This window comes from Cryptomeria japonica, chromosome 4 (genome assembly GCF_030272615.1).
Source record: "Cryptomeria japonica chromosome 4, Sugi_1.0, whole genome shotgun sequence".
In the NCBI taxonomy this organism is placed as follows: domain Eukaryota; kingdom Viridiplantae; phylum Streptophyta; class Pinopsida; order Cupressales; family Cupressaceae; genus Cryptomeria; species Cryptomeria japonica.
The window spans coordinates 378,170,896-378,191,385 of NC_081408.1; the positions used below are offsets into that span (position 1 = coordinate 378,170,896).

Genomic DNA, 20,490 nt, shown 5'->3' on the forward strand with positions numbered 1-20,490 from the left:
TCTCTCTTGTCTTTGTGGATGTTATCTGGTGTTGTAAATTAATGATCCTGGATATTCAAATCCAACAGTAACAATTTTCTATATGACAAGATCCATATACTTAGGCAACAGTTGCATGATGGAAACATTGTTGTAAGCATACATGGACTACTCGCCGAAAATTCGACAAGTTTTTGGCGAAGGTGAGTAATTTCACCATTGACTCACCACAAAAACTCGTCGAGTTTTTGGCGAATTTTTCACAAAAACTCGGTGAGTATCCGGCAAAAACTAGGCTGCATAAAAAGAAGAGGCCCAAACACATCAAAAAATCATCTCAATTTTTTTTTCACGTCAGTCTCATTCTCTTCATCAGAATATATACATGAAATACAACATTCAAGTATAAGAAAGGAAAAAGACATATTGAAATGTCTTTAAAGTATAAGTTAATTATACTTTAAGTTATATTTCATGTATATATTGGCAAGATATTTGAGAGTGGCTTTAGATCTCTAGGAATTATAATGCAAATTCTAGGTTTTAGAAGATCTTCTATATTTTCAGAAAATCAAATTTCAGTAATCAATAGGCTCCTATCAGCATTCTTTAGCTCTCTCTATCTCACTCACTTTATCTACCCCAAATTCTAGACCTATCTATCTCCCTATCACTCTTCCTCTATCCCCTCTCTACCACTCTCTCCTCTCTCCCCAAAGATCAAGAGCTATCTCTCTACCCCTCTCTCTCTCACCCTTAGACGCCTGCGAGGGGTGCTACCCTCAACCTCATTTTGGCGAGGTGGAGGAGCCACATCGGACTCCTAGGACTAGACCCTCTGGTTCTATCTCTCACCTAGTTTTCACTAGAGCTGGGAAGAGGAAGATGTAAAATGTTTTTATGTAGTATTTACTTTTAGTTTTACAAAAACAATTTGCTATTTCATTTTGTTTCAGTTTATCAGCCATCAGCATTCCACAAGAGGATGCCATTTTGTACCCAATTTGCATTTAAATCAGTCAAATATATCTAGACTTAGCTTGTTTCTTTTGTGTACTTGTTTATTGTAATGTCCCCTACTAGGTTTAGGCACGTTTTAACCATAATTAATCTATTTCAATATACTTATGACTCAAACTAAATATATTAGGAGACAATTCCACCTTAACATGAAACAAATCAGTGATATTCCGTAGCGCAATCAATTAACTATTAATAAATAAATTGTTCATCTATCATACATCCATAGTTCTTAATGCAAGGGTCAAACCAATTGTTATGTCCCCTACTTGAAAACATCTCCTTTCCCAACTTCTTAAATACCGACAGTCGGAACAGAAAAAACATATTCTTCTTTCTAATATTAACTTAAGAATTCTTCTGATTTATGTTCTAATATATATGTCTGATCAAAGCATTATATATATATATACACACTTTCATCTTTTCTCAGATATTATTAATATATATATTACTGCAGAGCAGTTACCAGATTGTATTATAATTATTATATCATTATTAATATTCATAATATTATTAAATTTTGCATAGGAACATCAGCGGCCTTCTATATTAAGCATACATACTAAGTACGTCCCTGTGCATACCACTAAGGACAAGGATGTTACTGCCTTTAAATTAATGACAGTTCTAATCTGATCTGATCGATGGCTCCCAGATAATATATATTTCCCCCCTTTTTTCCACCCCAAATCTCCTTATCTTATATCTCTTTTTGCTACATGAAGAAAGACATCTCTCCATGATGGATGCGATTCCTCCAAGAGAAACATTTCCTTTCATCAACAATCACAAGTTCACAACCCAAAGACTAATCCACTTCTTCATGACAAATTACCTTTGTTTCATTAATCGCACCTTTTGGACAAAATGAATCGATGTTTTATGAGAATCTTATTCTTAATCTGTGTAAACGCTGTTCACGTATATTAATCATGTTAATTATTTGTGTTCTTTTTAATCGTTGCCTGTCTTCTTAATAAACTCGTTGTCTTAATAAATATTATATTTTATTATTACTTATTTATTTATTTATATTATTATTTATTTTATTTGAATATTTCAAGAATATTATTAGTAATAAATTTTAATAAATATTAAATAATAATATTTAATAAATAAATAAATATTTAATAATTTTCAAATTATTATTCGTTGATAAATATTATATTATTAATAATAATAATAATTCTTTCATTTATGCTATATATAACGATCAAGTGGTAATGTGATTGGGCAAGATTGCTTAATCTTTTGACTGTAGCATATTTATCACATGACATGCAATCCATTTTACTTAAAAAATTAAATTCCAGGAATGTCTATGTCAACTATATTTCTAAAAGAAGATTGTGTGGGGCTCTATTAACTAAGATCACATAAGTCCACTTCAAGCTGAGGCAATAAGATATCTAATTGACTACTTCCACATCAATGTTACCAAATTCATTTGTGAAATGAATATCTTTAGCATTAGGAGGTTGTTATGGAATGCTATCTTGTATTTAATGGCCCCGGCATGAGTGAAAAATAGGCCATGGATGAGGATATGCAAGCAGATCATGTACTCTGATAGGTGTTAGTGTTATATGAGGATCATGTGACTTTCCCGAACCTACACTATTGTGAAGCCATAAAACAATGGAAGAAGAAGATGGAATAACAAAATGATAAGCATGCAGTCAAGGGGGGTAAATAGGACATTGCTAGATGGAATAGCCTCACTGAGACCGCAGAATTTTTTGAGGAATTATCTTCAAGAGAAATATGATGAAACCATTTTCATCACTAATTATCCTGTTTTTGTATGGAAGCTCCATGTTGATTCTCTGTTTTACATCTTTATTGAGTCCTAATGTTGAGTGAACATCATTTGTAGACATTAAAGTGGCTCACAACTTATATGTATTAATGACAAGAAAATTTAAGAGAGACTTTAAATTACCATTCTTGAACAGAAGCAAGGCAGAAACATGTAATATGTTTACTATCACTTCGTTGAAAATTCCATACATCCATGGGATATTAGATTCAAATAACAGGAAAAACCAGATACCTATTGGATTTTATATTTCAATAAATTCACTTTATACTGGTTCATTATAGCATACTCTAGTCTGTGATGCAACTCCATGTAGTGGTGCCAAGATTTAAGTGAAGAGTAATTTAAAATAAAACCTGATTTTCATACTGATTATATATGACAACCTGTTATCTACAATATACTCCTAAAAATATAAAATCTATTCTTCCACTATTTAGATCCGCCTATAGCAAATAGTGTGAACTGTTCCCAGCTCAAACAGAAAATTGTTGTTTAGTATGTAATACAATACTCTGAATCAAAAGTCAGAATTAGAAAGCAGCTGCACCTTATTTTCTGTCTTATCCAAATCTATCATGGCTTTGTCAATTTCTGCTTGCATAGTCGGATCCATGCCAACTAAAGCAAGGGAAATCTTCTCATTGATATTTGCTACAGCCTTTAAAACACCCTTTCCCAGGTACTTGTGTTCATCTTTATCACGTAGCTCCACAGCCTCATACCTGTACGATGGAATAATACACCAACAAAAATATGGCCAATTATTTCTAATTTTTGATGCACAATTGGTTTTAATTTTGACTTTCAAATTTTTAATAACTGAACAGATTGTGGAAACAAAATAAAAATTAGAAATCAATTTCAAAATAAAGTTTGAATAGTCTTTGGAACTTCTGACAAATAATTTCAAAAACATCAAAGCAAAGTTTTTATATTAAGGAGCGAGATAATCTTTATAAATATAAATGATTGATTAAAAATGCCCAACAATGAAGGGAACTCAAGTGATTGAGGATATCCAGACTTTAGATACAGTTTAAAATTTAAGCTTGAATATCTAGAACGCCTCAACAATGCTTAAAGTTGAAACAATAGTTTAGAAACTCATGACTCAGCAAAACTCAGCAGGCCCAAATTTGTCTCTGACTTGAAGATTCACCAAAAACTCACAAACTCTCAGCAAGTGACTCTAAACGGCCCATTTGTAACTGCAAGCTTCCCATTTGTGACTCATAGCCCTCCCACACACAGACAAATAGCAGATGTTTAATCACCCACTCACAATCAGACAACATGCCCTCAACTAGAAGATTTGCCCCTGACAGGCTGTGACTGGAAAAGGTGCCCACAAGATTGCCTTTTTATTGCCATTTATCTTGTGCATGGTAGAGCGTGTCTTCACACATCACAATTCCTACATCTGATGTCCTTTATATGGTGTTTTCATATGCTGCCTGCAACAACACACTGTAATGTCTTCATGGACTCAATCGAGTTTTTTTGCCAAGTTTTGCCACATTTGGCAATTAATCCCATGATTTTCTGTAAAGAATTGCAGCCAAGTTTTTAGGCCAGTGCCTCAGAAGCAGTTTTATCTTATGAGAACTCACAAGTCAGGTGAGTTATTTGTGATTTTTTTAACTATACTTGAAACTAGGTAGGTTTATTTGGAAAGCAGAATAAGCAGTCAAACTGACGAGCAGTTCGCAGAATGCAACAGCAATATTCAACTAGCCAGATATGCAGATAACAACTATGAATTGCAATAGAATGATGATGTTTTAATATCAAAACAACTGAGAATAAAGTCTAAGGCAGCCATTAAAGGTCATACTTTTGATGACACTTTTTCATAACCACAATAACACTAAATTTATTGAAATGTCCTCAGACACTTTAAGCATAATCAGATTTATCACTGATAACTAATCTAGCCAAGTAATTCTTCAGCTTCCAACCCTATCCCCCTCCCCCAACAAAAAATAAGTTAGACAAATTTGCTTGTATCATTCTTGTTGTGTCGGGAAGCAATATATTTTCTGAAACTCTTGTATGAGTTTGGTCCAATTTTCCTTGTACCTTGGGCTGCGCAAAGAACTGATCTTCCTAAGGTTCTATTGGTGCTCAAACCTGTATCTCCACAAACCCTAAAAATTTCACCAAAACCTATGGCCAGGGATTGTCAATATATGTGATAGGCAGGACTTCTGATCAAATAGTGGTACGAATGGACCAATTCTTATAAGCAGACTAGCTCAACTTCAGCTTTAGGCTCTGCAAGGCCAATGGGAGTATTCCCTGTGGTCTCCAAAACAAAAAATTAAAGAGAAATAAGCGTTTAAACTCAATGCTCATAAGAAGCCATGCCCAATATGCTATGATCTCCAAAAAATTTCACTAAGTTCATGTCAGTGTTGACTACATAGTACATACAGACTTATAAAACCTCCAATAAGCAGATGATAACTTACTCTTTCTGTGCAACAAAAATAACATCAGTATTATTCCTCAACTAATGACTCCATTTAATATTTCATACACATGGAACAGGAGGAACACACTGGTATGATCCACAAAAAAATTGTCAGTTTCAGGACAGCATAAAATATATCATGAGTTGCACTGATCATACCAGTATGGCAAAACCTAAGCTACTCCTACAACTAACAAAAGAGAGTTGAAATGAAATATGTTTGGTCATTCACCTCCTAAACTAGTGCCTACTCCATTGGGCAACAAAGTTATAGCTAGGAAATAGGATGCAGGCATACCTGCAAATCAGCAATGGAACAGAGCCAGCACATATATACAAACTCACAGAATAAGGAAACTTGCAAGTGAACACTCTCAGTTATCTTGAACAGATCAGAAATAGCCCACATGTAACAAAAAGAAACTATTACAAAAAAGTTTGCAATGAATTATAATATTGCCTCATTAATCTACACTCATGCTACATGGTATGGTCTCCATGAAAAGGCTTCTTTATGTTTTGTAACTATTTTTAATGCCACTTTTGTCAATTCTGGGTCTCATTCCATCATAAATTTTATTTTTTATTTATCATCCCTTGTTCCCTAATCAATTCCTGGTTGGCTAGCCCTGCATGGAGTATGTTTGGTTCTTGTGCAAAATCATGTTTGAGCTGCATATCCAGATCCACAATGCCTGTTTTATTCACTATATGTGGAGTATTCATTTTACCCGTATACCATTAAATATTTTTCTACTTTTTTCTCTATCATATATAACTGTTTACTTCTGCATCAACTCATTTGTGTTTTTCCATTCTCAGTTTCTAACACATATGCTACTATAAGCGTTTCATGTTCACCAATTTTGCCAATGCAACAAACCTCTGTCAGTATATCTCATATCTAGGAACACTTATCTAAGCATGTGACATACTTGTCATCTAGTTCAAGATCAATGTTCAAATCCCCACTTGAAGTGGATTGTTGCTCTCCAATTATTTGATCATGCAATATGTCCATAGTTAACAAGCTCTACCAATTATAATCTTTTACTACAATGAACTTATAACACCTATCATGGATATCTTTACCCAGCTCTAAACATGAGCATCTTAGTATTGAATCAAAGTACTTCAATACATTTTCCATCCTTATAGCCACAAATGATGCATTTTCCTGTTTAAGTGCCATGGTAATTTCTTGATCCAGAAAAGGCCCTAATGGAGCAATTCTTTCATGAAATGCTAAAAGAAACTTATATGAATTGATAGTTCATCTACATATATCCCTTCAGAGATCAACAAAAAAACCAACAGAAAGCACACAATCTTAGCAACTGACAACACACTGTCAACCTAGTATCTGACCAAGTTCAAAACAGCAATATATAATCGTAAAGTTTCCACGATTTTGGAAGCCTCACAAGGTCTTCGTGATCAACAACATATCATTTTTTGAATTACTATTCAGACTTGAAACATAAGAGCTAAAAACAAGATCCTACTCTGCCCTAAATCAGTGAAAGGCTACTGATCCTAGCAGCCCTGTACACTAAATCAAACTACAAAGGCAGAATGAGAATAACTATAATTCAGATGTCATAATCCAGAATTCAAATTATGACTTACAGTATTGCACCACCCAACAAAGGGCCTTACAATAACACGTAGGTTCTCTAAGATTGCTGCATGGTGGCCACAGTCTTGCACAGGCCACCAGTACATAATTTGCTCCTTTTTATTTCACTACTCCTATTGCTAGTTTTTTTTTGTTCAATAAATCAATACCTCTATCTGTCTTTTACACATGCATATATCTGTTTCTATACAAGTCTTTTACACACACATTCATCTCCTTTTGTATAAGTTATCTGCCTTGAATGGGCAGACCACTGCCAGTTTGATCAAGAATAGGCATAGGAAATAGGCACCTAACAGAAGAGCCATAACTGCAGTGAATGCGAAGACCTGTCATAAAAACCCAAGACTGCATTAAATCGCCAGCAGAGGATAAAACACTTGCAAGAATAGAAGACTGCAGAAAATAGTAATAAAAGGGAGCAACTATCTGCAGCCACCAGTCAGAAAGTCTAAGAATAATGCCCACGAATCCATCACAAGAGGCACTTGTCAGAACATCCACAACCTCACTAAAAGACACCAGCCATAAAAGCATGACCCATGACCAGGGAATGGTGGAAGACTGTCCACAGTTATTGCCAATGATAACTGCTTGTCAGAGCAGCCAGTGATAAAAACCGCAACCAAGCTTGGGTTGATAGCATAAAGGTTATAATGCCAAGGTTAAAGATTACTCCTACTACATGAAAAATTGATCACCAATGTGAATTTTTGTGACAATAAATGTTTGTCTTCCAGTGTGAAACAGAACATGATTGCCCTTGGTATTAAGCAAAAAGGCCTATATAAACTTGTTGATCCTATTATAATAACTATTTATTCGTAGAAATAATGTAGTAGTAAAAAACATAGAGATTCATAAAATATCTAGATATACTACTATGAGTAACGTTCGAGACATAATATTCAATAGAAAAGATATTGCAAATAGTCTCAAGTGAAGAGAAGGGTGAGAAAAAAAGCTAACTTGCTTTTCCGGTATTCTCTTCTAGTGGAGGTCAACACTAGCATTCCTTGACTCGAAAGGTATGGCCATTCGATCTTTAAGTATCCTTCTACATCTTGTCGAATTAATGTGGTTCATAGGCTACTTCCATTCAAGGAAAAATTGAATATTTGTGTAGGGTGTTTAGATGCAAGATACAAGAGACAACCATTATGACTGAAAGTAAATAGTAAGTCAAAGGGGTTCTTGATTTCATTCACGTTGATTTGTATGATAATCCCAAAAATCACAAATAACATCAGAGGCAAGGCATTTTCTTCTTTTGATTGATAATTTTTCTCAAAAAATGTCGGTTTACTTTCTCAAATCTAGGTTTGAATGCTTCTGTATCTTTCTTAAGTTTAAAACATTGGTAGAAAATTAAATCGGTAAACACATTAAAAACTGAGGTAAAACTATGGGGAGAGATTACTTCCAAACAATTCAAAGAAGACTATGACAAAGAAGGGATATATAGAGGCGATTCTCAGCTCCTAACATCCCAAAGCAAATTGAAACAATGGAAATGAGGAATCATACAATAATAGAGATAGCACATGTATTTTGCTTAGCTGTCATGTCCCCACCATAAACACTCACATCTGTATCCAGAAGAAATAACACGATAAATAAATCCATAAATTGATTACTATTGATCAAAAAAATTGTCTTACTAGTAAGACTGCAGAATTTTTATAGTGGATCCCGAAGTAAGAAGAACTAATCTAACCCCATACCATCTCCAAACAAGAAGAAAACAGAAATGGATAAATGAAGGGACACCTAAACAGCGAATTACAAAGCACCAAACAATAAACACTAATATACTAATAAACATTGACAAGTCAACAATTTTATGATGCTACGATTAAGGGAGAAACAAACTGGAATTATAAAGAGGCAATTATCATTAATCTAAGTCAGTGAACATCATAATGATAATAACCATTGAATAATCATAGGTGAAGAGGCATCGGGTTCCAAGAAAGGCATCAATCAAAGACACATGACATTTCCACAGGACAGATCCCAAAAGAAATAAGATGACTTGTTGTGTTGTAAACACCAACTCCCCATTGCAAATGGGGACCCCTCTTTTGTGCTTGTTAGATTAGTCATTTTGCTTGGTTTTAGTTAGCATGGCAATAGTTTTTGTCTCCTAGACCTTATAATAGTTGCAATGTCTTGTCAGTCCGAGGAAAAAAGTTGATCAAACCCTTGAAATAGGTAGGTCAAGTCAGAAGAAGGTATAGTCAAGAAAGAATCTTCAAGTCTAGAAATTTGAGGAAAATATGATGAAAGTGGATTAGAAGAGGAAAGTTATGAAAATTTCCAGGGATTGAGAAGGGGAAAGGTGATAGAAAATTCCAAACTTGAAATGAGGAATTCATCCCTAAATTGAGGAAATGAGGAAATATCAAGGAAATTACAAGGATTTAATCAACAAAATACCATGGAAAATTCATGAAGAAGTGATGAAAATCATGGAAAAATGAATGGAATGCCATGGAAAAATGAAGGAAAAAAAATTTTAAATGGAAAATCCTTAATTTAGCCTCGGAATTTTATTTTAAAATCTATGTCAAGGGGAGAAAATCCACATTCATGATGGATCCTTGACAACTCCTGAATTTCCTTCGACAAACAAAAAAAAATGAAAATATACATCAAGAGCAAGTTTTTCTTGGAAGTTTAGGCGAATTCCATGGACTCTCTAAATCCATGACTTTTCAAAGGCAAGCAAATTTTTTCCATGCACTTCAAGAATCCACGAAAATTTGATAAAGTGCAAATTTTTCCTTGACATGCAAAAATCCACAAATAAATTTGAGGACTTGAATTTTTCCATGATATTGTGAGCTCCACGAAAGTATTGGATGCCTTGGATTTTTCCACAGCTCTCCAAAATCCCAAAAAAAAAATTATCCACAAGCAATCAAAATCCATAAAATTCGTGGAGGATTAAATATTTTCCTTGACTAAACAAAATCCACGAAATTGTGGAGGGGGGTTTCATGATTTAAGGAGGTTGGCTGGAAATAAAGAAAATGTGTAAGAGCAGGGCCATACCTAAAATCAAAACGTGCTAAGCAAGGGAGACCGACTTGAATAAAATCTCTTCCCAAAACGTGTGGAAAGCAATGCAAATCCCACCAAGCAATAGGTCAAGGTCAGCCTAGAAAAGAGTTCAAAAAATGTGAAAACAGTATAAAATGCAAATGCAAAGAAGAAGGCAGACCCCCTTATCAAACAAGCTTGTTGTGTGAGCCGTTATAAAACAAGGAGGTAAAGGATTCATTTCTCCAAATCAAATCAATTCACAGCAGTTTGCAGCAGAGCAGAATAGAAGAATGTGAATTTCTATCAGTAAATCAAATTCAGATTTTAAATCAAGTAGTGCTGAATGATAAAAAGGGAGGAAGCAAATGAGTTGACATTGAGGACCTTAAACGGAGTCCATTCCTTGGAGAAAATTCAAGTGATTCACATGCAGATCCAAATTCAATGCAAGAAGATCAGATAGGAGTGCTTGGAGTCATGAAGAACTAATATCAGAAGAAGTTGATGTTAACAGCAGGAGAAGTCACGCAGATCAAAGGAACAATACTTCCATTCAAATCAAGCTAACAGCAGAGAAGAGTGAATCCTAGTGCAGATTCAAGAGCAGAAGGCAAGCGAATTTTCTAGCAGTTAGAGGCGAATTTATGGTGGGGCAGAAGGTGTAGGAATCATATTTCCAATCACAAAGCAGAGAACAAAATGCGAATTCCAGAAGAAGAAAGTGAGTTCCAGAAGTGAAGAAACATTTTGTATTGCAATCTGATTCAACATAATAGCAGAGAGGCAGCAAATTCATCTGCAGATCAGAAGTGATTCAACAGAAATTTGAACATATTTCAAATCAGAACTTAGAGGAAGTGTTTTTGGAGGGCAAAGGACATGTTAATTACACACAGATCTAAGCATTCTCAACAATTTTTATACATTTTTCAGATCTGAAATAAAAATTCCAAGGGGTGTTTTGGAGAGGATTATAACGCAATTTTTTATGAATTGTTGATGTGTTTGAAGGCATTTCACAACATTTTGAAGATTATTTGCATGAATTCTTTTAGAACTCTTCCATATGAATCAGGAAAGCAAGGGTTTGAACTCCATTATTATCAAAATTTCTTGCATTTCACTAATATAGGGTTTAATTTACAATCATAATTCAAAGCGTTTTCTTTGTCTTTTCAGGTTTGATGCAAGGAAAGAAGTGCATGGAACATGGAGAGAGGACTTCACAATGAGAGAGAAATCAAGCCATGCAAGGGAATGAGTGGGATTGTTCTACAAAGATGGAAGAGGATATCACAAGATGAAGGAGTCAAGTTTTAAGTCGTACAAAGAAAAACATTACCACGACCTTGGATTTCCCTTGATCAAGGTGAAAGACTCTACAAGAGGATCAATGCAAGACGACATCAAGATGCAAAAGGACTCAAGACATTACAACATGAAGAGCATTACAACAGGGATTCTACAACGACCTTGGCTTTCCCTCACAAATCCAAGATCAAGGTAAGAACTTCCAACATGTCAAGAAGAAGATGGCAAATGATGAGGATGAAATGTGAGAGAAGAGGAACCTAAGTGTTAAAAAAGAAGAACCCTACAAGAAGATGAAGATGATATCAAAGACAACATGAAGGATTCCGAGATGATGCAATTTGGGAATATGAACCATCACAATCAGTCAAAGGACCGGATGATGTTGAGTATCAAGAGATATTGCTAGAGATTCAAAGACTTCTTTGTGGTGGAAAAGAAAGTTACACGATATGCAAGCTGAGGTGGTGCCCATTCATCATCAACCAATCAAATAATTCAAGATCAATATGTCCAGATACATTGAACCTTACTCATCCTACTAAGAAAAAAAGTGGACATGTGATGAAGTGTCAACATCTACTCCTTGTAAATTGTGCCATTGAGGCTACATGTTAATTATCATTGGTCCTTTTCCTCAAAAGGATATGTATTCAATGCTTGTAATTTTTTCATTGGGTTTTGTTAAATGTAATGAGGTGGTTTTTTTTAATTAACACTAAGGTATCCCAACAATTCCCACCAGACCTTGCCTTGGGAATTTTTATTACCAAGTTGGGGTCATGAAGGGGTGAGTTGAGGCGAGACTAGTCCCCTATGGATGACCAAGCGGGCTCAAACAGCCCAGCCGCCAATTAAATCCAACCGGCAAGAGTTAAACCTTGGACCTACATGGTGAAAACCTAAAGCCTTAGTACAAGCTTACCAACCATTTGAGCTAGAGGGTTTCCCATGATGAGGTGGTTGTTATAACTACCCCACTTTAGGGTTTCATAGAATTATCTTGGCCATTGATTTAGAATCAATATGGACCCTTCATTTGTAATTGAGAGTTCTATATAAGGCTTGGCCTTCTCATTTGTAAAGGTTAATTGTCATGTCCTCACCATGACATCTCCATCCACATTAAGGAAGAATGGGGAAATTGTCTTACTACAAGTAAGACTTCGCAATTTCCCCTCCATTGTAATTTTGTAAAGTCTGTTGTAGACCAAACCAAGTAAAGATCATAGAATGCATTCCTGCGGCCCTCACCAATAGCGATCACATTTAATTCTGAAAGGTAAATTAATCAAGATATGTTATGATGTGACAGTTAGATAAAACAAAATAAAACGTCCCTAACCGATAGTTACGAAGGAACAAATAATTATGAAGAGATACAACTCTTCCACAATAGCCACCACGGGGAAGAGAGACAACCCTCTAGGTCCAAAGAAGAGATATATAAGGAACGTGCCAAGCAACCAAGAAGAATCATGGAATCATTGAATCTTATCTTATAAAAACACTTCATTCTGCAAATCGGTTACTTACTACAGTTGGTATGAGATTCCTCACACATAATACAAGAAGTGTCGTTTATATATATACATACATATAAATATATAAATACACACACACACACACAAATATATATATATATATATATATATATATATATATATATATTGCCACTGTAAATAGAAATCTGATAATGATATCTACAGTAAATCTATTATATGAAAAACATGTACCTGCATATGTTCTAAATGTTTACAACCAAGATAGTAGGAGAGGGGTTCGCAAGTAGGGACATGGTGTTGGGGTCATCTTCTAGGCACACCACCTCATGTTATAAGACTAGGGAGTCCCATGATGCCAAAGGGGTACAGAGGGTGCTGCCTTTGGGCCTATAAGGATGGACTTCTTGGGCACCCTATTGTAAAGAGCCCTCATACTCTCTATCTTAGTAAATAGATGCATTAATCATAAGGAATAGGATAATGGTGGCAAAGTTGAGGAAAACAGTGATAGGATACCTCACTAGGAATCCCACCTCATTTGGATGGCATAGGCCACATGAGGCCAAGGGGGATAAGTTCCACTCTTGGGCCTAGGGTAGAGGGTCTCTAGAGCACCCCTCTTAGTCACCCTATCCTATGCCCTTCTATAATTGAATTCTCTCAAGCCTAATTTAATCTTGTAATTAGGACTATGCTTTATATATGTATAATTGGTGTTTTCTAATTAATAGATCTATTTAATAAATTATAATTATGTTTACTTCCTAACTTACCTGCAATGTTCCAATCAAAGTAACAAGTATTTCTAAACCCTGCTCTACCTCAATTAGGGCAAAATTTGGGTACTTATAATTTGGGGACATTACATTAATAGTTGATAGGGAATTGTAGTAGAAATCAATAGAGGAGGAGGAGGAGATCAGAAATTGTTGCCAAGAGTATGTCAAAATAAATACATGTTTCATTGAAGATATGGTCGATCTTTATGTGTAATTTCTACATTTTGCATGGTTTCTACTACTCAATGTTTGGTTAGAGTTCATTGATTGTAATGGCGAAATGTGATGATATTTGATGGAATTCCAGTTCATACCATTTGTAGCTTGTTGATTGCAAATTGCAGTGTATGGTTAGTCTGAACCTTATTTGGCAATAGTTCAATTGTGGATGGTCATTTGGATTGCACCAATATTGAGTATTTGGATAAATGTTTTACAATATGAAAATCCTTTGTTACCTTTGGAGATTGCATCAGTTTTGTATAGTTGTTTCCTCATGGCGAAGCAAAGCTTGATTTAAGGAGTCCGTCCATCTAAGCACCATCTATTATCATCATTGACCTTAGGTTCTTATATTAGATTCTCTAACCTTATCCCTTTATGTTTTTTATTTGAAATTCAAGTCAAGTTGGTATTCCAGTGTTCCAGCAAAGCGTAAGTCCCTTTGTGATAACAGAAAATAACATATTTTCACTGGGTCTATCCATCGTAAAGTCGCATTGTTCGGATTGTAAACCTTGCAGTTGCCTTATTTGATCACATAGTTCAGCATTCTTCTAGGAGATCTTTAAGTCTCTTGGTAAATCAAAGCTAATATGATGGGAATATAAAAATAAAGAGGTCACATTTAAACAAAGATGTATTTGGTTAATTTGTAGTTCTTTCATTGGTAAACTCTATATTTCGTGTTTTGATAATTCTAGAAAAAAATTAAAGATTTTAGTTGATTTAAAGCGTTTAAGTCTCTTAAATATATTTGTATATATAATAGAAATATAAAATTAAGAGACTTAATCTCTTTAAAAGCTTACTAAAATCCTCAAATTTTTTCTTCCACAATGAAACATATGTGTGTGTGTGTGTTATATATTTTTCTTTCATTTGCTAACTTCTTTCCTTGCAGATTTTAACAAGTTTCTTACACGTTGGAGGGGTTAAACTTAGGATTTATGCTTTCTTTCTAGCTTTTTTTAAAGTTGGATAAAATCTTGCCTTGGAAGAAGATTCCCCTTGATAGAAGCTCCTTGATCTTCCTAGCATCTATCTAACGCTCCTTTATGTGCAGAAATAGAGAGGGCATGATGTTTGATCACAAACAAAACTTGCAGACTTGCACACTGAGGAGAAAGTGTTTGGTGCGAATGAGGAATGAGAGGTTGGAATGTATTTATGCTTTTGTTCTTGTGTATGCTCTACAAATCACTAACAATATACAAAATACGAACATGATAACCGATGAACTGGAAACACGAACATGATAACCATTAGCATCCTAAGAACCATCTAGAAGATGCACCAACACCACTTATCATGTGCATCAAAAGATCTTCAACAAATCTCTGCCGGTAAAACCCTTACCGGTGACCAAAAGGCTTACTAGAACAAATGATAGCTCCTGAGTCATCAAATCCCTAACCAACTGATTGTGAAACACATCTGAATAGCAAGAATGATAGATCCAAATCAATTCCACAAACCAAAGCATACCGGAGCACTTGTATTTTATTTTGTGTTGACAAGTGTCACAAAACACGCATCAACACTCCCCCGTCCCTCCTTGAGGATATAAAAGGCAGAAGGAAATAAGTTATCTTAGATCAGCAAGCAAGGAATCGGAAAAGAATAAGCAAAATAGCCAATCAAGGAAGAACACAAGCAGATTCAGTATTATTAATCAGCAGACATATATAAATCCAAGTATTTGGTGTGACGCATAAGGAATAGAATTCTGATCTCAATATATTGTCTTACACAATGATATATAATGATAAGTGATTAACATATTGTGATAATAGATATTTATATGTTGCTATTCTTGCCATTATGATATTTATGCATAATAAGATTATATGTATAAGACTCTTTGATACTTAACCAACCAACCATCTCATTATGGAAAGTAGAATAGAATACATATAAGGGATGCAAGTGGCACAAGGTTCCATTAAAGTAGAGCAACCCTAGGTGGGGCCAAGAGGCCAAATGGCAGGTGTCATTTCGTGCTCTTGGGCTTGATGGTAAAGAATAAGCTCAAGGCACCTTAAATAATGTTCCAAGGGACTCCATAATGAGGATAGGTTGTAGGGGAAGTGTTATTCAATGACAATCCCACATGCAAAATATGTATTGATAATTAGGTCTCTCTTTATAATATTGCCGGTTATATGTTTGTTCATCTTTATAATGATAACTAACCTGGTTGCAAGGTCTAAATAGAGACATAAAGGGGTAAGTTAAGCTTCCTTAGTATAATTCATACCTCAATTGGTGTTCTAGGGAAAAATATAGGAATATCCCAATAGGGGGCATTACACTGGCAAAGGCATGTTAGATAATAGAGCGACGAAGTTCAATGTAATTTCCTCCTTTGGAATATACCTGATTTTGCCCAATAATAACAATTTCAATAATATAGTTTATTTACAAATAGTATTATATAATAAAATTACATTTTTGAAATTCAATTTAGAGAAAAGTCATAATTAATAAACATCAAGCATTGACATCAAGGATGCATGATCATATACAAATAATCCTTATTGAAAACAAAATATTAAATTCATTGTATCCATTTCATAGCTTATTTCCAATAGCCAACCATATTAGGAAGCCGATGGAAAAGCTTGATAGGACACTAGGAGACTGTCTTCCTCAATGTAATGTCCCCCAATGGGATTGCCCTAAATCTTGCCCTTACTATTATCAAGTCCGCTGGCTTCCTCTCTTTATTATTCTGAAATCAGTTATGAAGTTTGATGCTCCCTTGAATGGATTGATTGATCTTCTTCTTGGTTCCCTCCTTCAAATGATGTCTCCTTCACTTTATATCTTCCAATGTGAGGGAGAAGTCACACATCTTCATCATGTCTGCCTTTTGGCAAGAGTCACAACCTTTCACAATTAGCACCCTTTGAAAAAGTACAACCCTTCATAATTTCTACCCAACTGAAAGAGTCACTTCCTTATTTACTTCCCATTCCTTTCTTCTTCCCTTAATCCTTCCTTGATTCACATGCTCCCTTCTTTCTTCCTTTCTCCATATTTGTCCCTTCAAATGAAATTGTCTTCTCCCTTTTATATTTCATGTTTGGGGGAGTCCCAACTTTTCATTTCATGCCTTTTGACCATTCATTAAACTTAACTAAATTTTAATTATTTTTATTTTTTATTTTATTTTATTTTTATTCTATTATATTTTAATTGTATTATTAGCATTTATTATTAAATCCTATTTCAAAATAGGGGCATTACACTCAACCAAGCCCCAGGGCATGGAATGAGCCTCCGAGTCATTTGGCCCCTTGGCCCACAAGAATGACAAGACCTCCGGTCCATCCATATTGGGGTTGGCGTACTTGATGAGGTAACCTGTACTGCTACATCTCCCTATAAAATGTTTCACATTGATTCCAGATATGATTGCTGATTGAAATTAGATAAATAATTATTAATCTTATATTTCTTGTTAGGACGTCGGGAGACTATCTTCCTCAACCAAGCCCAAGAGCACAAAATGAGCCTCCAAGTCATTCAGCCCCTTGGCCCACAAGTATGGAAGGACCTCCAGTCCATCCAACTTAGGGTGGCATGTTGATGAGTAAAGACTAGTACCACTACATCTTTCTAACGAATTTATAAATAAATAGTAAATATGATAATATTGCATACCAATTATTTCCCTTAATATTATAGACAATTGTTCTTAATTTCTAACTCAGGTTTATTTCTGAATTCCTCTCCAATTCAAACTTGATTGATGGATTCTTGTTGAATGATTGATTGATTGAATGAATTCCTTTCATTGTATGATTTGAGGTATTGGTGAGTGATGATTAAGTGATTGTTGATTAGATGATTGATGAGTGATGATGTCATGAATGTTGGTTTGATATATTGGTGAATGATGATTGAATGAATGCTGATTTGATAGAATAATTTGGTGATTGATTGTTTGCTTGATTTGGTAATTGATGATTGCTTTTGTGGATTCATGAGAGATGATTGTTAAAGGATCCTTGAATGCTTGGAATAATTTTTCCTTTATACTTTATTGGTGAAAGGATCACCATCTTTCATAATAATTGAGTCACCACCCTCCCTTGCTGTCTTTTGAGAATAGTAAATTATTTTCCAAATGGATCTCCCTTGGATGTCCTCCTCGAATGAAACTTTATCCCCTTTATATCTTCTAATGTGAGGGAGAAGACACACCTCCTCATCATGTCTGCCCTTTGCAAGAGTCGCAACCTTTCACAATTACCACCCTTTTAAAGAGTCACAACCTTTCACAATTACCACTCTTTGAAAGAGCACAACCCTTCATAAGTTTTGCCTCTTGAAGGAGTCACTTCATTATTTTCTTCCCATTCCTTTTTTTTTATCCCAAACTCTTTCTTGATTCACATGCTCCATTCTTTCTTCCTTCCTCCATAGCCTCTTTCAAATGAACTCTTCTCCCTTTTATATGAATGGAATGTAATGGTCTGAAATATATAATATAAACCATCAGATGAATTATTAGTGCACTATTACGTGAATTTGTTTTTTTAATACATTCACTATATAATAATAAAGAATGAGATTTTTATAATCTATAACCAAAGCTCTTAAAAAAATGTAAATATTTAATTTTTATATAGGAAATTGTGGATAATGAATTAATATTTTTATATTTTGTAAATTTTGTATTTTATTTCTTTAAATTATGAGTATTTTTTATATATTTTAAATATCATATATATCTGTGTGTGGCCATATCTAGCTGTACCGAACCTGAGAAAACAATCCTCCATATTGTGAACCAATACCCGAACCAACAACTTAGGTATAATGCCCTGATGAAGAATCATAGATTCATACCTATGTTGGCAAAGTTGCCTCTAGCTAAGCAACACATTGGATGCAAATGGGTGTATAAGGTAAACCAACGTGAAACTTGTGAGTCATCTTGGGGACTGACGATGGTGTTGCCGAATGAAGGACTGAATCAAGTGGTGCAACCCAATTTGCAAATAGGCAATACCCAAGAAGACATCATTTCCGAATTGAATCAAGTAGCTTGGAACGCAAGGAGAAGTCAAGACGAATATAACCAAGTCAGGATCATCTTAGAGCAAGAGGAAGATATAGCCGAAGAACATCAAAGGGTCATAGCTCGAAATCTTCACAACCAAAGGAACCCACAATAATCCTTGCAAGACTTCACGCTGGATCGCATTGGTTCTTTCTCGCCCGAGAAACATCAAAGGTTGTTGAGGTCCACACCAGGCGTCAAGAATCTAAGTGAACTTCAATTTACTTCTAAGCCGAAGCGAGCTAAGAGAGAGGACACTCCCAAAGAGTTCGAACTAAGATTGGAAGGATCTCCTGAGTCATCACAAGTTCTTCAAGAACAAGTGCAAGCGGCAATCCAATCTAGTATCCAAGCAATTTCACAAACAAAGAGCCAAGCTAGTTCATCAAGTTCAGTTTCAAGGAATACAATGGCTCAACGTGCTCCACCTCCACCTCCTCCTCCTCATGTACTTAATGGTGCGACGTGGCTAGTCAACAATCCATCACCGTTGGAATTTGCAGTTTATCATGATATGCCGAAGAATCCAGAGCACTTTTGTTCCAAGTTCAATGTTAGTGATTTCCATCGCACGGCAGAAGATCACATCAAGATGTTCGAGGACCTTCTTCGTAACAGACAAATTGAATATGGAGATGTGGCATGTAGGCTTTTTCCCTACTCATTGGGAGAAGAGGCATACTTTTGGTTTATTCATTTGCCTACAGGGTCCATCAGGACTTGGGACGCGATGAAAGACACATTCATTGCTAAATTTGGCATCCCAACTACGCCAGCGGAGTTATACAGACAATTTGTTGAGGTTCGAAGGAGAGAACATGAGCCTATTACTTCTTTCAACAACAGATTTCACCGCGCATACACAATGCTACGTCCTCCTTATCTTATTGCAGATCCAAGGGAGATTTACTATGGAGCCTTAGATCATCTCACAGCTATGTTTGTAAGGACACATCCTACTCCGAATGATCTAAATGCGGCCTATGCAAAGGCCATTGAAGTGAGTAAGCACATGGGTCAAAACATCACTGGACCATTGCTACATATGGGACCCGTCGCAGCACCGAACCAGATGCAAGCAATTGGCACAGCCTTGGCCAACCAAACTCCAGTCATGAATCCAATCCCGCAAGCGACATATCCAAGCGTACAGCTGGCAAATCAGTTGGTCCTTCACCCAGGAGCTCCAATTTCTCAAGCCCCACCCGCTCAACCTGTGTACCTGCAAAATGCTACAAATTCGTCAAGGACACAAGAAGAGAAAGACGAAATGAAAGAGCTGATTGAACAAGTCAAGAAGTTATCAACTGAGGTCACTCATTTGAGGAACCAGAATAATCAACTCCAAAGCATGCAAAGAATCAATCACAACCAAAATTTCCAAGGGAATAATAATCAAGGATTTAGAAACAATTATCAGGGAAATAACAATCAAGGTTTCCAAAGAAGACCATGGAATACAGCTCCGAACAATGGAAATGTGGTGACGCCTTTGGACAATCCACCAAATGCGCAAAGTCAAGAGAATTCCTCTTCAAGCAAAGTGTTTTTAGCCGAAGCAGCCTTGTCCAGTTGGTGCAGACTCCACAACACGAACCAACATTCCGAGTTGCAGTGT

At 35.5% G+C, this 20,490-nt stretch overlaps 1 protein-coding gene across 2 annotated transcripts in view; it reads right to left on the bottom strand.

Annotated features, from left to right (window-relative positions):
* LOC131047537 (cytosolic enolase 3) overlaps positions 1-20,490 on the bottom strand; it is a 169,993-nt gene that overhangs the window by 129,074 nt on the left and 20,429 nt on the right. For both annotated transcript variants that reach the window (XR_009106198.2, XM_057981395.2), the window contains exon 3: positions 3,372-3,546. Coding sequence is in view for 1 of the 2 variants with exons in the window: in XM_057981395.2 (XP_057837378.2) it covers positions 3,372-3,546 (175 nt within the window). In the remaining variant the exon portion in view is untranslated. The remainder of the gene's footprint in view (positions 1-3,371; positions 3,547-20,490) is intronic.